This window comes from Peromyscus maniculatus, chromosome 19 (genome assembly GCF_049852395.1).
Source record: "Peromyscus maniculatus bairdii isolate BWxNUB_F1_BW_parent chromosome 19, HU_Pman_BW_mat_3.1, whole genome shotgun sequence".
Lineage (NCBI taxonomy): Eukaryota > Metazoa > Chordata > Mammalia > Rodentia > Cricetidae > Peromyscus > Peromyscus maniculatus.
The window spans coordinates 66,062,086-66,077,657 of NC_134870.1; the positions used below are offsets into that span (position 1 = coordinate 66,062,086).

Below are 15,572 nucleotides of genomic sequence, written 5' to 3' on the forward strand. Positions count from 1 at the left end.
GCGGGGGGACAGTGGAGTGCATAAATCCAGTTCTTGTCTGCTCAGGGTAACCAGATCTCCTCCCATCCTTAGGGTCCTCACCCATCTCACAGGGCAGCTGAGCATCACAACCTCACAGCCCCCCACTAGCCTAAGATCTTGTGAAAATAGGAGATGCTTTCAAACTGCCCTTTAAAAAAAAAAAAACCATTTGCTTCCCTTCCGTTACTATGGATACAAGGTTGGCAAGAGAATAAAGCCCATCTGAATTTCTTAGGTTCCTAGCCCGCTTCTCCCTATATCATCTCTGGCCGGGTCTCCAAGAGCCTGGAAGATCAGGATTATGAGAGTTGAGAATGAAGCCTGGGTTCTGCTGGAAATGCTGCCGGTAGTCCTTATGGCAGCTGTCAGAAGAGAGGCAGGCACACGGGCTGGGCGGGAGTGCTCATGTGCATTGAGAGTTCCTCCCCTACCTCCCTAAGAGCAGGGTCAACCCTTCTTCCTGTCGGAACCCTTGGTTCTGAATAATGAGCCCCTCCCTCCTCAACTCCACAGGAGGTGAGGAGAATGAGATGAGCCTCTTAACAGGAGATTAGTCAGAATGCTCCTAGCAGGGCATGCGCATTTGAGGATCCCCCTCAGTTGCTGAAACCCAGCTTCTCATGCCTGCCTTCCAGCTGAATCTTCCCAGAGCTCTGTAGAGGAGAACCTCCTGATGAAGAAGGAGCTGGAGGAGGAGAGGTCCAGGTACCAGAACCTCGTGAAGGAATACTCCCGGCTGGAGCAGAGATATGAGAACCTGCGAGATGAGGTGACCATCGTAAAGGCAAGGGAGGAGGTTCTGCTGCCTGGTGGAAATGGCTTCCTTTTCTGCCCCGTTAGAGCTGGCTGCATAGCCCTTGCTCTCTGTCACTGCCCTGCTCAGCAGACAGGCATGTGTGCTAGACCACCTATTCCTTCATACCCATGGGTTCGGAAGCCGCCAGCTGGTGGTGCCTTCCTGAGGATGCCCTTTCTCAACACTGAGGTCTTATTGAGATCTTAGGAGGTGAAGAATTATTTTCCTGTATGTGTATGTTGTCATCTTGCTCCTTGTTCTAGAAAACTCCAATGTTGAGACAGTAGTGTGGTAGGCTGTGACCTCAGCTGCATTGGCACATATGGAGAGAGACCCTTGGAGCCTGATTGGGTCTCCTAATCTCTGACAAAAATGCAAGATATTTTTGTGACATTTCAAGATCTGACATTCTTATTTACCCATACGAATACTCCCTCCCAACATACATATTCAACATCAGTAAGTTAGTTGCATGGAAACCAGGAAAGGAATCTGAATAGGAACTGAAATAGAAATCTAAAAATTCCACCAAGCTCGGTTTTCACTCTTAAAGACAAACCGGCTGCCAAAATCTAAACTGAAAGGTCTTTTTAAATGAAGAGCCCTGGAGGTGCAGTCTATTTCTAATTACTACCGTTTCCGTGGGCAGAATGGAGTGGAAGGAGAGGCTGTTCAGGGTAGGGTTGCAGCGTTCCTTTCAAGAGCACAGAGAAGGGGTACACTGTGTGCATGCAGAGGGTACCGCTGGGATGACGGGCTGTTCCTCCTCACTCTCTGGGCGTTGTGGGTTGTAAAGCTTTGAGAGACCAGGGGAGAGCTGGGCATGTGGCTCTTTGGTAGAGCATTTGCCTAGCATACATGGGACTAACTATTATCTGCTGTCTCAAGGAGCAGCGCTGTCCATACTTGTCAACAAGTGAGGCAGCTGGCTGATGTCCAGGGCCTGCTGCTCCTTGAGAAGTTAGTTCTCATCATACGAGCTGGTTATGAATTGTCACATTTTTCTCCTTGAGCAGCAAACTCCGGGCCACAGGAAGAACCCGTCAAATCAAAGTAGCTTGGAATCTGATTCCAATTACCCCTCCATTTCCACTTCTGAGATTGGAGACACTGAGGATGCCCTTCAGCAGGTGGAGGTAAGTCTGGGCACTGTTTACAGCTGTCTTGCCTGGGACATGATAATTGCCTGCATGGAACTACCTAACAAAGATTGTTGGTGGTAGCTCAGAGGGTCCAGGGGACAGGCATTGAGAACAGGATCACTGGGTTGCAGTGAGCTTACAGACTCTGCAAGCCACACAGATGTACAGCCCGGCATTCATGTGGATACTGTTTCCATGCAGATATGAGCACTGCTATCTGCAAGGCTATGTTCTTTAAGGCAGATCCTGAGCTGGTCAAGCACAAAGTACTCATTACATGAGGCACAACTAGATCATGCTGCCACACATGTACACAGCATAGTTAAAAACAGGCTGCATATATGTTCATACACATTACCCACTCATAAACAGACACATTTATGCACATACATAACCCACATAGTAAAATCCAGACATGAATTTGAAAGGATAGAAATATACTTGGAAATCAGTACATTTAAGATCCTGGCATCATGGGCAGGAGGAGTATTGATTGTTTCAAGTTGCAATCAGGTAGTTGTTGGCATCACATTTACGGTGACTGGTGGCCACGGTGATCCCTCATCAGGAAGGACTGTGTCCTGAGATTGTTTCTCTCATGTAATGCCATTTTCCAGAAGCGAATTCCCTTTTAGCTTCCAACGAAAGTGGCTGTGCTTTGTTCTTAGAATATGTCATCAGTCATTTAAGCGGCTCACACAGGAGGAATGTGAATGGCTGAGACAGAGATATAATCTAGAAGGGAATAAGCCCGCAGCACCAGCTTTCGTATGAGAAACACTGGTGTTTTGGCACTGGCTTTGTGTTGGAGGCAAGGATTGGTGTTGGGGAGGAGCAGAGACAGATGGCTGGTACAGAGGTGGGCAGCAGGCATTGTGTTCCCGGAGTACTTGTCCCATGGAAACCGTCTTGTATGCGTCCCTCTTCCTTTGCAGGAGATCGGTGCAGAGAAGGCAGCGATGGACATGACCGTCTTCCTGAAGCTGCAGAAGAGAGTGCGGGAACTTGAGCAGGAGAGGAAGAAGCTGCAGGTGCAGCTAGAAAAGGAGCAGCAGGACAGCAAGAAAGTTCAGGTGTGTGACAGCCTGTGAGCCTGTGGCAGCCTGTGACAGACAGCCTGTGACCCTGTGACAGACAGCCTATGAGCCTGTGAGCCTGTGACAGACAGCCTGTGAGCCTGTGTGACAGCCTGTGACAGAAAGCCTGTGAGCCTGTGACCCTGTGACAGACAGCCTGTGACCCTGTGACAGACAGCCTGTGAGCCTGTGACCCTGTGACAGACAGCCTGTGAGCCTGTGACAGACAGCCTGTGAGCCTGTGACCCTGTGACAGACAGCCTGTGAGCCTGTGTGTCAGCCTGTGACAGACAGCCTGTGAGCCTGTGACAGACAGCCTGTGAGCCTGTGTGACAGCCTGTGACAGAAAGCCTGTGAGCCTGTGACCCTGTGACAGACAGCCTGTGACCCTGTGACAGACAGCCTGTGAGCCTGTGACCCTGTGACAGACAGCCTGTGAGCCTGTGACAGACAGCCTGTGAGCCTGTGACCCTGTGACAGACAGCCTGTGAGCCTGTGTGTCAGCCTGTGACAGACAGCCTGTGAGCCTGTGACAGACAGCCTGTGAGCCTGTGACAGACAGCCTGTGACCCTGTGACAGACAGCCTGTGAGCCTGTGACAGACAGCCTGTGACAGACGGCCTGTGACCCTGTGACAGACAGCCTGTGACCCTGTGACAGACAGCCTGTGACCCTGTGACAGACAGCCTGTGACCCTGTGACAGACAGCCTGTGACCCTGTGACAGACAGCCTATGAGCCTGTGAGCCTGTGACAGACAGCCTGTGACCCTGTGACAGACAGCCTGTGAGCCTGTGACAGACAGCCTGTGACCCTGTGACAGATAGCCTGTGACCCTGTGACAGACAGCCTGTGAGCCTGTCAGCCTGTGACAGACAGCCTGTGAGCCTGTGACAGAAAGCCTGTGAGCCTATGACAGACAGCCTGTGAGCCTGTGACAGACAGCCTGTGTCAGACAGCCTGTGACCCTGTGACAGACAGCCTGTGAGCCTGTGAGCCTGTGACAGCCTGTGAGCCTGTGACAGACAGCCTGTGACAGCCTGTGAGCCTGTGAGCCTGTGACAGCCTGTGAGCTTGTGTCAGCCTGTGAGCCTGTGACAGACAGCCTGTGAGCCCGTGACAGCCTGTGAGCCCGTGACAGCCTATGACAGCCTGTGTCAGCCTGTGAGCCTGTGACAGCTCTGTGAGCCCGTGGCAGCCTGTGAGCCTGTGGGGTCTCAATGGTGTTGGGTCCAGAGCCTTCTCTCATTGGAGTCAAACTGACGGCTCCTCTGTGAGCATCCCACACCACTGCCTCTGTGCAGGGTGTGCTCCCTGGGTGTCCCAGGGCGGAGGATTTCCACTGGGAAGCTGTAGGGAGTTTGTGGGAGCTCATGCCTGGAGGACGGGCAGAAGATGCAGAGAAAACTAATACAGCAGAAGTCAAATTTAGCGAAGTCTACCACCATTCCACGCCTGGAATCTAACATGGCCTCAACCCCCTGACTCAGACAAGCCCCTTCTTACCCATGGCTCTGCCATCACCACAGCGGAAGTCACCCTCATCTTGAAAGAATACTGTGTGGCACTTTACACCAAAAAGTAATTGCTCTGTCTCCAGGACCTTTGGGGCCCCAAGGCTACATGTAGAACTATGCTAGGAACAGGCTCATAGCAAGTACACAAAGTGTGTGTTAACAAAAGAGAGCATAGAGGCAGCAAGATGGCTCAGTATGGTGAAGGCACTTGCTGCCAAGCCTGATGGCCCGACTCTGATCCGAGGGACACACGTGATGGAAGGAGAGAACTGAGCCCTGCAAATTGTCCTCTGACCTCCACACACACACCATGGCACATGCAAGCCATGACAGACACACACATGCACACACACACACACACACACACACACACACACACATTCACTAGTGTATAGTATATTTCTTTTTTTTAAGACAGGTAAAAATTCAAGAGAAAAACTTAGCCATTGGGGAATTTGAGTCATGTTTGGGACATACCCCAATGTAAGTGTAAGATAAATAATAACGTTGTAGTGTGGGTGTGAACGCAGAATTGATTGCACACACATCGGGGAGCCATTGGCTCTAGCAGTACAGGACATAAGAACCATGTTTTCTTACTTTGAAGTTGTGAGGAATGTTTCTCGTGGGATTTAAGTCCAGTTCTGGGTCATATCACTAGCAGATCTATCCTCAGGCATCAGCTGAAAATCCTGGGGTTTGACATTCTTCCCACGCCCTTGACCCCCGCCAACCTGTACGCCATCTCTTCTTTCATAACGCCTTTCTTCCCTTTCCAGTCAGCTGTGGTGCAGACTCTGGTGTGGCTTGCTGTCAGATTATTGGGGATAATTTTATTGTTTGGTTTCTTTGTTTTGTTTTGTCTTAATTAGCAGTAAGCGAAGAGGTAAGTCTTGGTGGTTGATTTAAGTCTCTCAGGTAGATTAGATTCAGAGTGGGGAGTGAACACATTGGATACATAAACAACCCTTTCAACTATAAGGAAAAGCTGTCCTGACAGACAAACATAAACCAAATACTAGACAGATGTTCTTAGAGTTGTATCCAAAAAAAAAAAAAAAAAACCCACTGTACCATGTCCTGAGTTAAAATATCCTTTAGTCCTCCAATCTTCCAGACACTAACTCAGCAACAACACACCCATAGGGTGCTGGCTATTCACCCCCATGACCAGTGGGGATGACAGAGAGTTACCATTGCTCTGTTGCACCAGTGAGGCTCATACAGCAAATCACCTGCCTGGGAGAAGATCAAAGGTCAAAATGAAAGACAATTTCTGGTGAACGTTAGTTGCTCTTGTGCCACTAAAGTCAAGGGATTTTAAGTCGGCTGTCGTAAGTCATGGGTGATCTATGTGTATGAAAAGGATGGCATTAAATATGCCTGGCCTAGAAGTTCCTCGGTACTCTCCTGTATCTAGACATGATTTCCCCATTTCAGAAATGGAAGCTTGGCTTCAGAGTTGGCTTGCCTGGATACCAAGTGAAAAGGGGACTCTCTCAGAATATAATCAGCAAGCAGGACCGATGGGCTGTGTCCTGCCTGTTGTTGCCCACGGGGGGGGGGGGGGGGGGGGGGGTAGAGCAGGAAATAATATGGACCCTCTATCATCCCCTGAGATTAAACTTCCAGAGATGGAGCTTGAGTCTTCCCTTGGTTTCAAAAGGAATCCTAAGCCACCTGGAGAGACACAACCCAGGTCCCCAGCTTAGAGGCCAGGCACTCAGCATAGCCTGACTGAGGTGTCTGTGGAATATTCCATCCACGTGGCGTGACTAAGCCATTGTGAGAGAGGGGTCTCTGTGGCTGCTAGACAGGCTGCTCCGTCTATCCAGTTCCTTTTCCTCTGACCCAGCACAACTAACCTTGTCCACTCCAGTGACTCTGACAGACCACCATGTACTTAGAAAGATGACTTACATGGCCCTTCGGGTATGACTACAGGATCTTCTTTCTGTGAGAATCTAATGTATTCAACATGTAGAGGGGTTGTGTAGCAAATCTATGCCACACAGAATGCAAGTGCAGGCCCCTTACCTAGCATCAGGAATGCTGACTCCGGGCATTCACATCCCCTGGCCCACTGGTGATGGAGGGAGGCAAGAAGTTGGTACCTTGGCAGAGCTTTTTCCCAGCTTACTGGGCAGGAAACAGTGTGGCAAATGTACATGCCCTTCATCTGGAAGAGGTTACAGGAGAGGCTCACTCTAAAGCCCAGGTACCCTGGTCCACCCACAGCAATGCTAGCCTTACCTGGACTTCAGGTTCCTAGGACTTAGGTAATCTTATTAAGTACTCTATTAGGTTTTACTTCTAAAGACCCATGTTCTTCAGGGTCCCCCCCCCCGCAACTTAAACTCACTCCAAGCAGTTAGCCACTTAGGAAGTTGTTTGTGCCCCTTTTCAACAGCCAATTCTACTATAATGGCTGCCGCACAATCAGAGGAGTCCTTGGCTGACGCCAGTCCTGGTGGACCTGTTATTCTAGTTACCGCTGCCCAGAGCCCTCAGCCTTGGCATTCTGACACCTGCCATGTGTACTGCATACCTACTGTGGGCCGGCTGCCTTCCTAGAAGGTCACAGAGGAAACAGCTCAGTTCAATACAAGGTGCTTTGGACTACCTGGGAAACAGTCCCGTGAGTGCACACCCCCAAAACGTGAGAAGAGCATTCATATTCAGGTTTTATAGCTAGGTGCTGAAACGAAAGACCACCACATCAGCCCCTCATTAACAACAATGTCGTCTTCCAGAGGCCAGAAGTCAGACGTTGGGGTTTTGATGTGGCCGTCCCCTGTAAGCGGTGGGGAGGACTTAACCTCCTGCCTTTCTCTTGATTTCTGATGTTCTTAACTTGTAGCTGACTCCAGTCCCTCCTCCATATTAATATGGCCATCTCATCTGTCTGTTCTTTCCTCTTACAGCATTAGGACTCACTTCATTACATCTCCTAAGACCCTATTTCAAACGAGGTCACATTCACAGGGAGAAGAATTTAGGACTTAAAAGTATTAGGGCTGTATAATTTAACTCATGACACAATACTATACATAGTGAACCTGTCAGCATCTGTGGGGACCATGTAATACAGTGGGAGAAGGAGGGAGTTGTTTTGGGGGGAATTCATGGTAGCCCGAGTACTGAGTTACTTTTTGAGGGAGGCGGAGAATATACCTGTGGAGGGTGAGGTTGCCAGCTATTCATGCAAAAGTAGAGAAGGCTTGGCTGCCATCAGACATGTCTGCAGAGCATGTGCCCTGTGGTGTGTGCTCACCTTTCTGTCCTTCCTGTGCAGATGGAGCAACAAAACAATGGCATCGATGTGGACCAGGATGCCGACCTGGCCTACAACAGTCTGAAGGTAAGTAAGGCTGGCTGTTCCCTGCTAGTAGACGGATGCCGTAGCCGGGCTTCAGGAGACCGGGTCCTCAGCTCCAGTCTGCTCATCAGTAGAGTGATAAGCAAGTGACTACATCCCTACACTTTCACATCTCCGTCTTCAAAATGGAGGGGAGTTTGTATTTATACCAAGACACACATGCCTCTCCTTGAAACGACTCCAGTTAACATAAAATGTGGTCACAGGAGTAAAACCACTTTGCAGCCTATCCAGATGTAAGGCAGAGGGTTTCCCTGAGTGGCAAATGCTGAGTTGGCGGGAGAGGGCGAAGTAGAGCAGTGGAGACTTCAGGCCCAAGGAGGAGGGAAGGGGCATCAGAGCAGGCCCGCCCTCCTGAAGACTTCATAACGAGGCACTACAGCAGTCTGCTGGTCACTAATAGGACAACAGTTTGCTAATAGCCATTGCCCAGAAAACAGCCTTGAGTCCTTCCTGTTCCTTCTACCTCCCAACCCTTTCTCACTGTGGTAAAATACATAGAGCATAAATTTTACTATCTTAACAACTTTAAGTGTATATAAGGGTCAGTAAGAGAGGAGTCATTCCTAATGTTCAAGCGGTTCACTGCTGTTCACCCCTGTAATTCTGCTTATCCTGCAAAACCTATCTCCACTGAAGAACTTCCGATCCTCCCTCCCCACAGCCCCAACCAGACAGCATTCTACTTCCTGCCTCTACGCGCTACTCTAGATGCCTCACAAGGTGGACTCATGTCTGGTATTTGTCGTCTTATGACAGTTTGTATCGTTTACCTTAACGCCTTCCAGATCCATTCCTGTTCTATATGTTGTCATCCTGGATCAGGCACTCGACTGGCTATGAGCCTTCCCCTCCATGGACTCAGCTTTGGTGTCTTGCTCAGATGATAGAGGCTCTTCCCCCCGGGATTTGCTCAGTTATCTTGTGACTCTAACGAGCATATCACTTCAAGTTCTTAGAAAGTCAGAGCAGATGAGCACACAAAGGCTTTAGGAAGTTCTGTTAACAGCATGCTGCTTACAACCGTCAGCTTGAGGGAGGGGCGTAGCTTGGTGATAGAGAACTTGTCCTGGCTTTGATCTCCAGCACTACATATGGACAAACATGTACACACACACACACACACACACACACACACACACACACAGCACTTCCACAAAGAAGAATTTCATGGCCAGATGTGCTCAAAATATATATTGCTTCACTAGCAAATACTGTAGAGCCATTGTCTCAAATGCGTTTCTCTGAGAACTCAAGGTGAGGAGTAATCCCCAGTTCTGACTGACCACTGACGCCATCAGAACTTGAGCCATGTATGTCTCCTTTAAAAACGAAAAGTTGCTCTTCTGGCAGACAGGGAAACTTAAGGCAAGACAAGAGACAGGCTAGCTGGAACTTGCTGTGGCTCCAGGAAGCCTCCAGCTGTGCCCCTTGGCTGTCTTGCAGAGACAAGAGCTTGAGTCGGAGAACAAGAAGCTGAAGAACGACCTGAATGAGCTGAGGAAAGCTGTCGCCGACCAAGCCATGCAGGACAACTCCACCCCCAGCTCCCCAGACAGCTACAGCCTTCTGCTGAACCAGCTCAAGCTGGCCAATGAGGAGCTTGAGGTCCGCAAAGAGGAGGTGCTGATCCTCAGGACCCAGATCATGAATGCTGACCAGCGCCGACTGGCTGGCAAGCACATGGTAAGGAGATGGCAGCCATGGTTGGGTTTCTTGGGCCAGTAGGCTTGTGTTTTTATGTGTCTTGGGGGTCTTGAACCTGAAGATCAAGATGTCTGTCTTTGAGGTCTCTGAGAGCAGCACAGGGATTTGATGCCCTTTCTTCATGACCTTCATGATCAAGAGATGGAGCTAGAAGTTTCTAGAATTTACTGAATTTAAGAAAGTGATCAAGGAGACTGGAGAGATGGCTTAGACTTCAGTGGTCTTGCAAAGGACCAGAGTTTAGTTCCTGCACCCATATCAGGGAACTCACAGCTACCTATAAATCCAGCCCCATGGGCATCTGATGCCCCTCTTCTGGCTTCCACGGGCACTGTGCTCACATGAACAGACATATACATGAATTTATTTGTTTTTAATGAAGAAAATGTTCAAAAGAAGCAAGACACATAGTCATAGTGGCTGTCTGTTGTGTTTTGCCCCTAAGTGTTCATTCTGTCTCTGGAGGGATTTCTCTCTCAGCCCTTCCAGAGGGGTGGGTCCTCTTCATGTTTGTTTCTGGTGTCCTCACCTTCTAGGACAGATCATAGCGTGGGAGGGAGGGAATAGGGGTTACTCGAGTCATCCAATGGGCTCTGATAGGCTAGACCACTCTAGACGTGAGCCCTGGGGTGGCTTGGGGGAAGAAAGGCTTCAGTAATGAAACTTGGGCCATGCCTGCTGCTATGGGTGCTTTCTCCTCCGGGATCCTTGTCAGCTGCCCACTACTTGCTCTCAGTGCCTCGCAGCTGGGCCCTGCTAAGACTGTGTCCCTCCACCCAAGATGGCCACAGCTGTTTATGTCTCCAGGTCTCCCTCTCTTCCCGAAAGCACATTTCTATGCCTCAATATTTTGGAAAGCCATTTCCTAGACATTGTTTGTACCACCAGAGCTAATTTTTATTTGGTACCTTCTAGGAACCGAACATCAACGCCAGAACAAGTTGGCCCAACAGTGAGAAACATGTGGACCAGGAAGATGCCATTGAGGCCTATCACGGGGTCTGCCAGACAAACAGGTAGGGCCCACCTCGCTGTACCTGGAGAAAGTGCTAGGCAGCCTGGCGACAGGAGGGGCCGCCGTCTAGCCTAGCATGTTACAACCTGTCCCTTAGGTACTGGCCATCTGCCCAACATCAGGGAATTATTTGTTGGAAGGGAAGGCCCTTTGGAAACCTGCCAATGGAAAGCATCTGTTTAGCATTGCTGGAAGCAGGGACCCTTCAGAACTCACCACAGGGTGATGCTGTAAGCACAGCCCGAGTTTGCTTCCTCTGAAGACTTAAGGGCTCAGGATGTCCAGATCTGCTGCTGCAGTCCCTTTTCCGCAGATGAAGAAACTGAGGCCCAGAAGCATTGAGCCATTTTAGGCATGCAGCTGGCCTAGAGCCGAGCCAAGGTAAAATCCAGGAGGCCTGGCTCCCGGGCTGTGTTGCCCCACCCCTACCCCCACCCCCACCCCCACCAGGCGTGGGAAACCAGAAGGGGAGATGTAGCCAGCCCCCAGTGCTCCCTAAAGAAAGGGAAGAAATGAAGGTGACTTTCTGGGCTAAAGCCGGAGTCAAGATCCAGTCATCTTAAATTCTCTCGGGTGGGAGATAAGGCGTGAGATGAATGAGCAAAAAGAGCACGGGCAGTATTAAATTAGAAAGCAAGCTGACAGCCGTGCGGGGCTTATCGCTCTGATCTTCAGAACCGAAATTGCTCCCAGCCTTCTTTCTGTTCTTCCCTTCAGCTGTCAGGAGTCTAGTCCTCCGTCTAGGTCTTTCCAGGGGCTGCTCAGTGCCCCAGATTTTGTCGTCTTCCCTCAATAAGAGTGGAGGTGATGAGACAAAAATAGCCTTTACTAGATCTTACAATCGGTCCACGCTCAGCAAGTGCAGCAAGCAACAGTGAGCTAATAGCGGAGAACCTGAGTTAAGAAAGAGCGGCTGCCCAGAGGAGGAGCAGTCAGGGGACCTGGGTCCCCAATATCTGCCACATTAGGCACCACAGAAGTTTGTCTCTGTGGGTTTTGTGCCAGCCTCAGCTTTGAGAAAGTTTTGCAATGACTGCAAATCCGAGAGTTAAGTGGAAAAGCAGCTGGACTTACTGGCAAGGAAGGGGAGTTAGGCTGTGATGTTGGGGATCCCAGACAGGCACCCCCTTATGACAAGGGTGCTGTGAAGATAGAGATTTGCTGTGCCCTTTCCTGTAGTTGGCCTGTAATGGAGAGCTTTACACACATACAAATTGTGTCTTCCATGTGTGGTCAAGTGGAATCCCTTTAGAATTTTGATGAAATCTGTACCTAGAAAATGTGTATATATCCTAAGTTCAGGCTAGAATCCCGAGAAGATTCCAGATACACTTCAGTCCCATGGGCAGTCCCTCAGATTGGGCACTCTTCCCACCTGCTGAGTTTTCATGGCCTGTCGAGATCTGCAGAGAAATTCCTCGTGTTCTGTGTCTCCCCTGCACTGTCAACCTGCAGGCCAGGGTCTCCCCTGCACTGTGAGCCTGCAGGCCAGGGTCTCCCCTGCACTGTGATCCTGCAGGCCAGGGTCTCCCCTGCACTGTGAGCCTGCAGGCCAGGGTCTCCCCTGCACTGTGATCCTGCAGGCCAGGGTCTCCCCTGCACTGTCAGCCTGCAGGCCAGGGTCTCCCCTGCACTGTGAGCCTGCAGGCCAGGGTCTCCCCTGCACTGTCAGCCTGCAGGCCAGGGTCTCCCCTGCACTGTGATCCTGCAGGCCAGGGTCTCCCCTGCACTGTGAACCTGCAGGCCAGGGTCTCCCCTGCACTGTCAGCCTGCAGGCCAGGGTCTCCTCTGCACTGTCAGCCTGCAGGCCAGGGTCTCCCCTGCACTGTGAACCTGCAGGCCAGGGTCTCCCCTGCACTGTCAGCCTGCAGGCCAGGGTCTCCCCTGCACTGTGAACCTACACAGCCCAGCCGTACTGAGGCCTGCTCTGACAGGAGCTCCTAGAGAGGGAAACACTCCCTCTTCTGCTTCTGCAAGCTTCTGCTGCCTTCTTGGGAGCTAGGCGTGGCCAGCACTGTTCTCACTGCTTTACTTACAGAAAAGCTAAGGGAAAGAAACAGCCGTGGAAGCCAAGCTCAGAGTCAGAAGTCTATCATCCTCTCCCAGCTGCTCTGGGAGAATGATGGAAATGTGGACTAGGAGAGAAGGTGCTGCCACCACCAGGCCAGCCTCCCCTAGGCAGGCCCTCCAGGTCACAGAGCTGGCTTAGGACTGGGCATGGAGTGTGCCTGGGACTCAGCCTAGGTCTGCCTTCAAGAACAGTACTCCTCTGACCCCCGCACCCCACCCCCGCACACTTTCACCAAAGCCCTGCCAAGGCTGTAGAGGTCCTCCCTCCACAGCAAGTCAGAGAGTGCACTGGTGCATCTGTCCTTGGGACCCAGGAAACAGCAAGAGGCCTCAGCACAGAGAAGCTTTATTCCTTTGTCCAGAGCCAGGGCCACTGGAGGTGCCAGTTCTTAGAAAGACAAGTGCACCTAGACAGAGCCTAGCTCTGAAGGCAGCTTCCCTCGGGTGGCCTCTTTCTCCCTCTGTGTCTGAGCTCCTGATCTACTTCTCAGAGGCCCCAGCAAAGATCCTGGGCTGCTGAGAGAAACTTCAGTGTGAGCTAAAGAAGTAAGTACCCACAGAGCACACAGGGGTCTTCCTACACACAAGGAACCGACCAGCCTCGGCATGCCTGGATAGATGACGGAGGCTGGTTGCTTGGTCCTATTTTCCAAGGTCTGCAGAGGGAAGTGCATCCTCTCTGAAACCATTTCTGTTGCATGACCTCTACGGCTAGTAGAAAATACTTCCGAGGTCATACAGCTCACTTAACCTAACACGTGGGAAATCAAGCCAAGGAAAGCAGAAGAGTAGCTGGTGAGGCCCCTGGCTCCACAATGAACCGCGGGCCTTGCTGATTGTCCCTCTGTATTTAGCCACTTCAGGTGTGCCTGTGCACGGGGGAGTCCGTGAATATATTTGGTGATTTCCTGAAGCTGAGCTGTTTGGCTTTTCCTCTTCCCACCAGCAGGTGTCACTCTCTCCCCAGCTACACTTCCAAGCACACGCATGAAGAGTCTGAGTCTCTGGTACTTTGGGTCTCTCTCACCTAGGAGCAAAAGTCTCTACTGAGTCCTGAGCTGATTCACTAGTTTTTAATTTATTCATGTGCCTCTTTTCATGTTTTGAAGCAGAGGGTCTGTGATGTACATTATTACCTTTTACCTTTCTGCATGATACCCAGCATGTGACAGAACTCAGAACTCTATTCCCCTGTTAAATTAGTAACATGAGGACTGATGCTAACTTCCAACAAGTATATCTGGACATCACCCACGTGCCACTCTGAAAAGGACGAGAATTACAGAAGTGAGACCCAGCAGTCCCCTCTCGGGCTCTAAAGATCAGTCAGCAAGGCTGGGAAGCCTCAGAGGAAGATTGGGAGACCCCCCCCAGAGGTCCAGCCAGGTGCCAGCATGTCTCCACCTGTAGCAGAGGGGACAGCTGGAGTACAGCATGCTGGCCTTTTCATCCCTCTTCAGCCCTGGTGCACACTTGCTGAGCACTTCTAAGAACTCCTACAGCCCCAGGGCCTCCTTTGGAGTCAAGCATTGCTCCAAAGGACCCTAGGCAGATGCGAGCCTTCACATCTGAGAACAGGGGGTGCCGCTATCAGCCCCTGCTCAACACAGCCTTAGGTCCTCAGATTTTCTGAGACATGTGGCTTACCCAGAACACCTAACTGCTGGGCATAGGAAGGGAAAGCAGTATTGAAAGTAACTATCTTAGTTACTTTCCCATTTCTGTGATAAGGCACCATGGCCAAGGCCATGAACAGAAAAAAAAAAATTGGGGGCCTTACACCTTCAGAGAGTTAGAGTTCATGACCATCACGGTGCGGAAGATGGCAGCACAGTGCTGGAATAGGAGCTGAGAGCCTAGGTCTTGATCTAGAAGCCCAGGGCAGAGAGAGATACCTGAGAATGGCAAAGTCCTTCCAAAGCTCAAAGCCCACCCTCAGTAACACACCTCCTCCGACAAAGCCCCGCCCCCTAATCCTTCCCTAACAGTTCACCAACTGGGGACCACGTATTCACACCCGTGGGGGCCATGTATTCACACCCATGGGGGCCACGTATTCACACCCGTGGGGACCACGTATTCACACCCGTGGGGGCCATTGTCATTCAAGCCACCACACTGGTGAAGTTCCAGCCATCGACCTGGCAGAAGACTTAGGTGGAGGTCTTCCTCAAAGTAACCTTGTTGGCAACATCCTCCTCACTGCCATGCCGCAGAGATGGGGGCTTCTAACACTAAGGGGTTGGCTGTAGACTAGGAACAGAAGCCACAGAAAGGCCCTAGAAGTAGACCTTCAGAGAGAGGTTGGTACAGATGCGGGCACCCCAGCCCAGGAAACAGACTGTGTAAGCACTACAGGTCTGGTGACCTCCTGCTAGAGGCTAGCTCTGGAAGGATCTGGAATGGATGCTTCCAGCCCCTGGGCTTGACTCAAAGCATGACTAAACACGACAGTAGCTGGCTTGACCAGGGCTGTTTGGTTTGCCATCTGGGTTCTGGCATGGGCTGAATGGCCTTTCTAGTAGGCTGTGTGGACTAATTCTTGCTCCAGGATTCATGCCCTCTACCAGCTAGTTCACTGGCCTTTAAAGACACCCTTGTGCCCAGGACTCTGTGGGGTGGGATAAGAAGAGCATGGGGCACAGTGACCTCCAAGAGCCACCTTGGCTAACATCAGGCAGCTGGCATGACCAATAGAAAATACCAGGGACCTGCTTTCGTGGGTTGACTGGACAGAGAAATGGTATGTAACGTAAGTCAAGGGAAGACATTCGATTCTCAGCCTGTAAGTTTGTTGCAGTTAACTTTAACACACACACATACACACACACACACACACACACACACACA

The 15,572-nt window shown here is 50.8% G+C and overlaps 1 protein-coding gene across 6 annotated transcripts in view; it reads left to right on the forward strand.

The window, feature by feature from the left end:
• The window catches only part of Myo5b (myosin VB), a 309,643-nt gene that overhangs the window by 266,728 nt on the left and 27,343 nt on the right, over window positions 1–15,572 (forward strand). For 3 of the 6 annotated variants that reach the window (XM_015992657.3, XM_042264355.2, XM_076555511.1), the window contains 6 exons: window positions 657–805; window positions 1,834–1,953; window positions 2,895–3,032; window positions 7,847–7,912; window positions 9,377–9,616; window positions 10,553–10,653. In XM_015992657.3, coding sequence (XP_015848143.2) covers window positions 657–805; window positions 1,834–1,953; window positions 2,895–3,032; window positions 7,847–7,912; window positions 9,377–9,616; window positions 10,553–10,653 — 814 coding nt within the window. The remainder of the gene's footprint in view (window positions 1–656; window positions 806–1,833; window positions 1,954–2,894; window positions 3,033–7,846; window positions 7,913–9,376; window positions 9,617–10,552; window positions 10,654–15,572) is intronic. The other 3 variants (XM_076555509.1, XM_076555510.1, XM_042264356.2) reach the window with 1 other exon arrangement.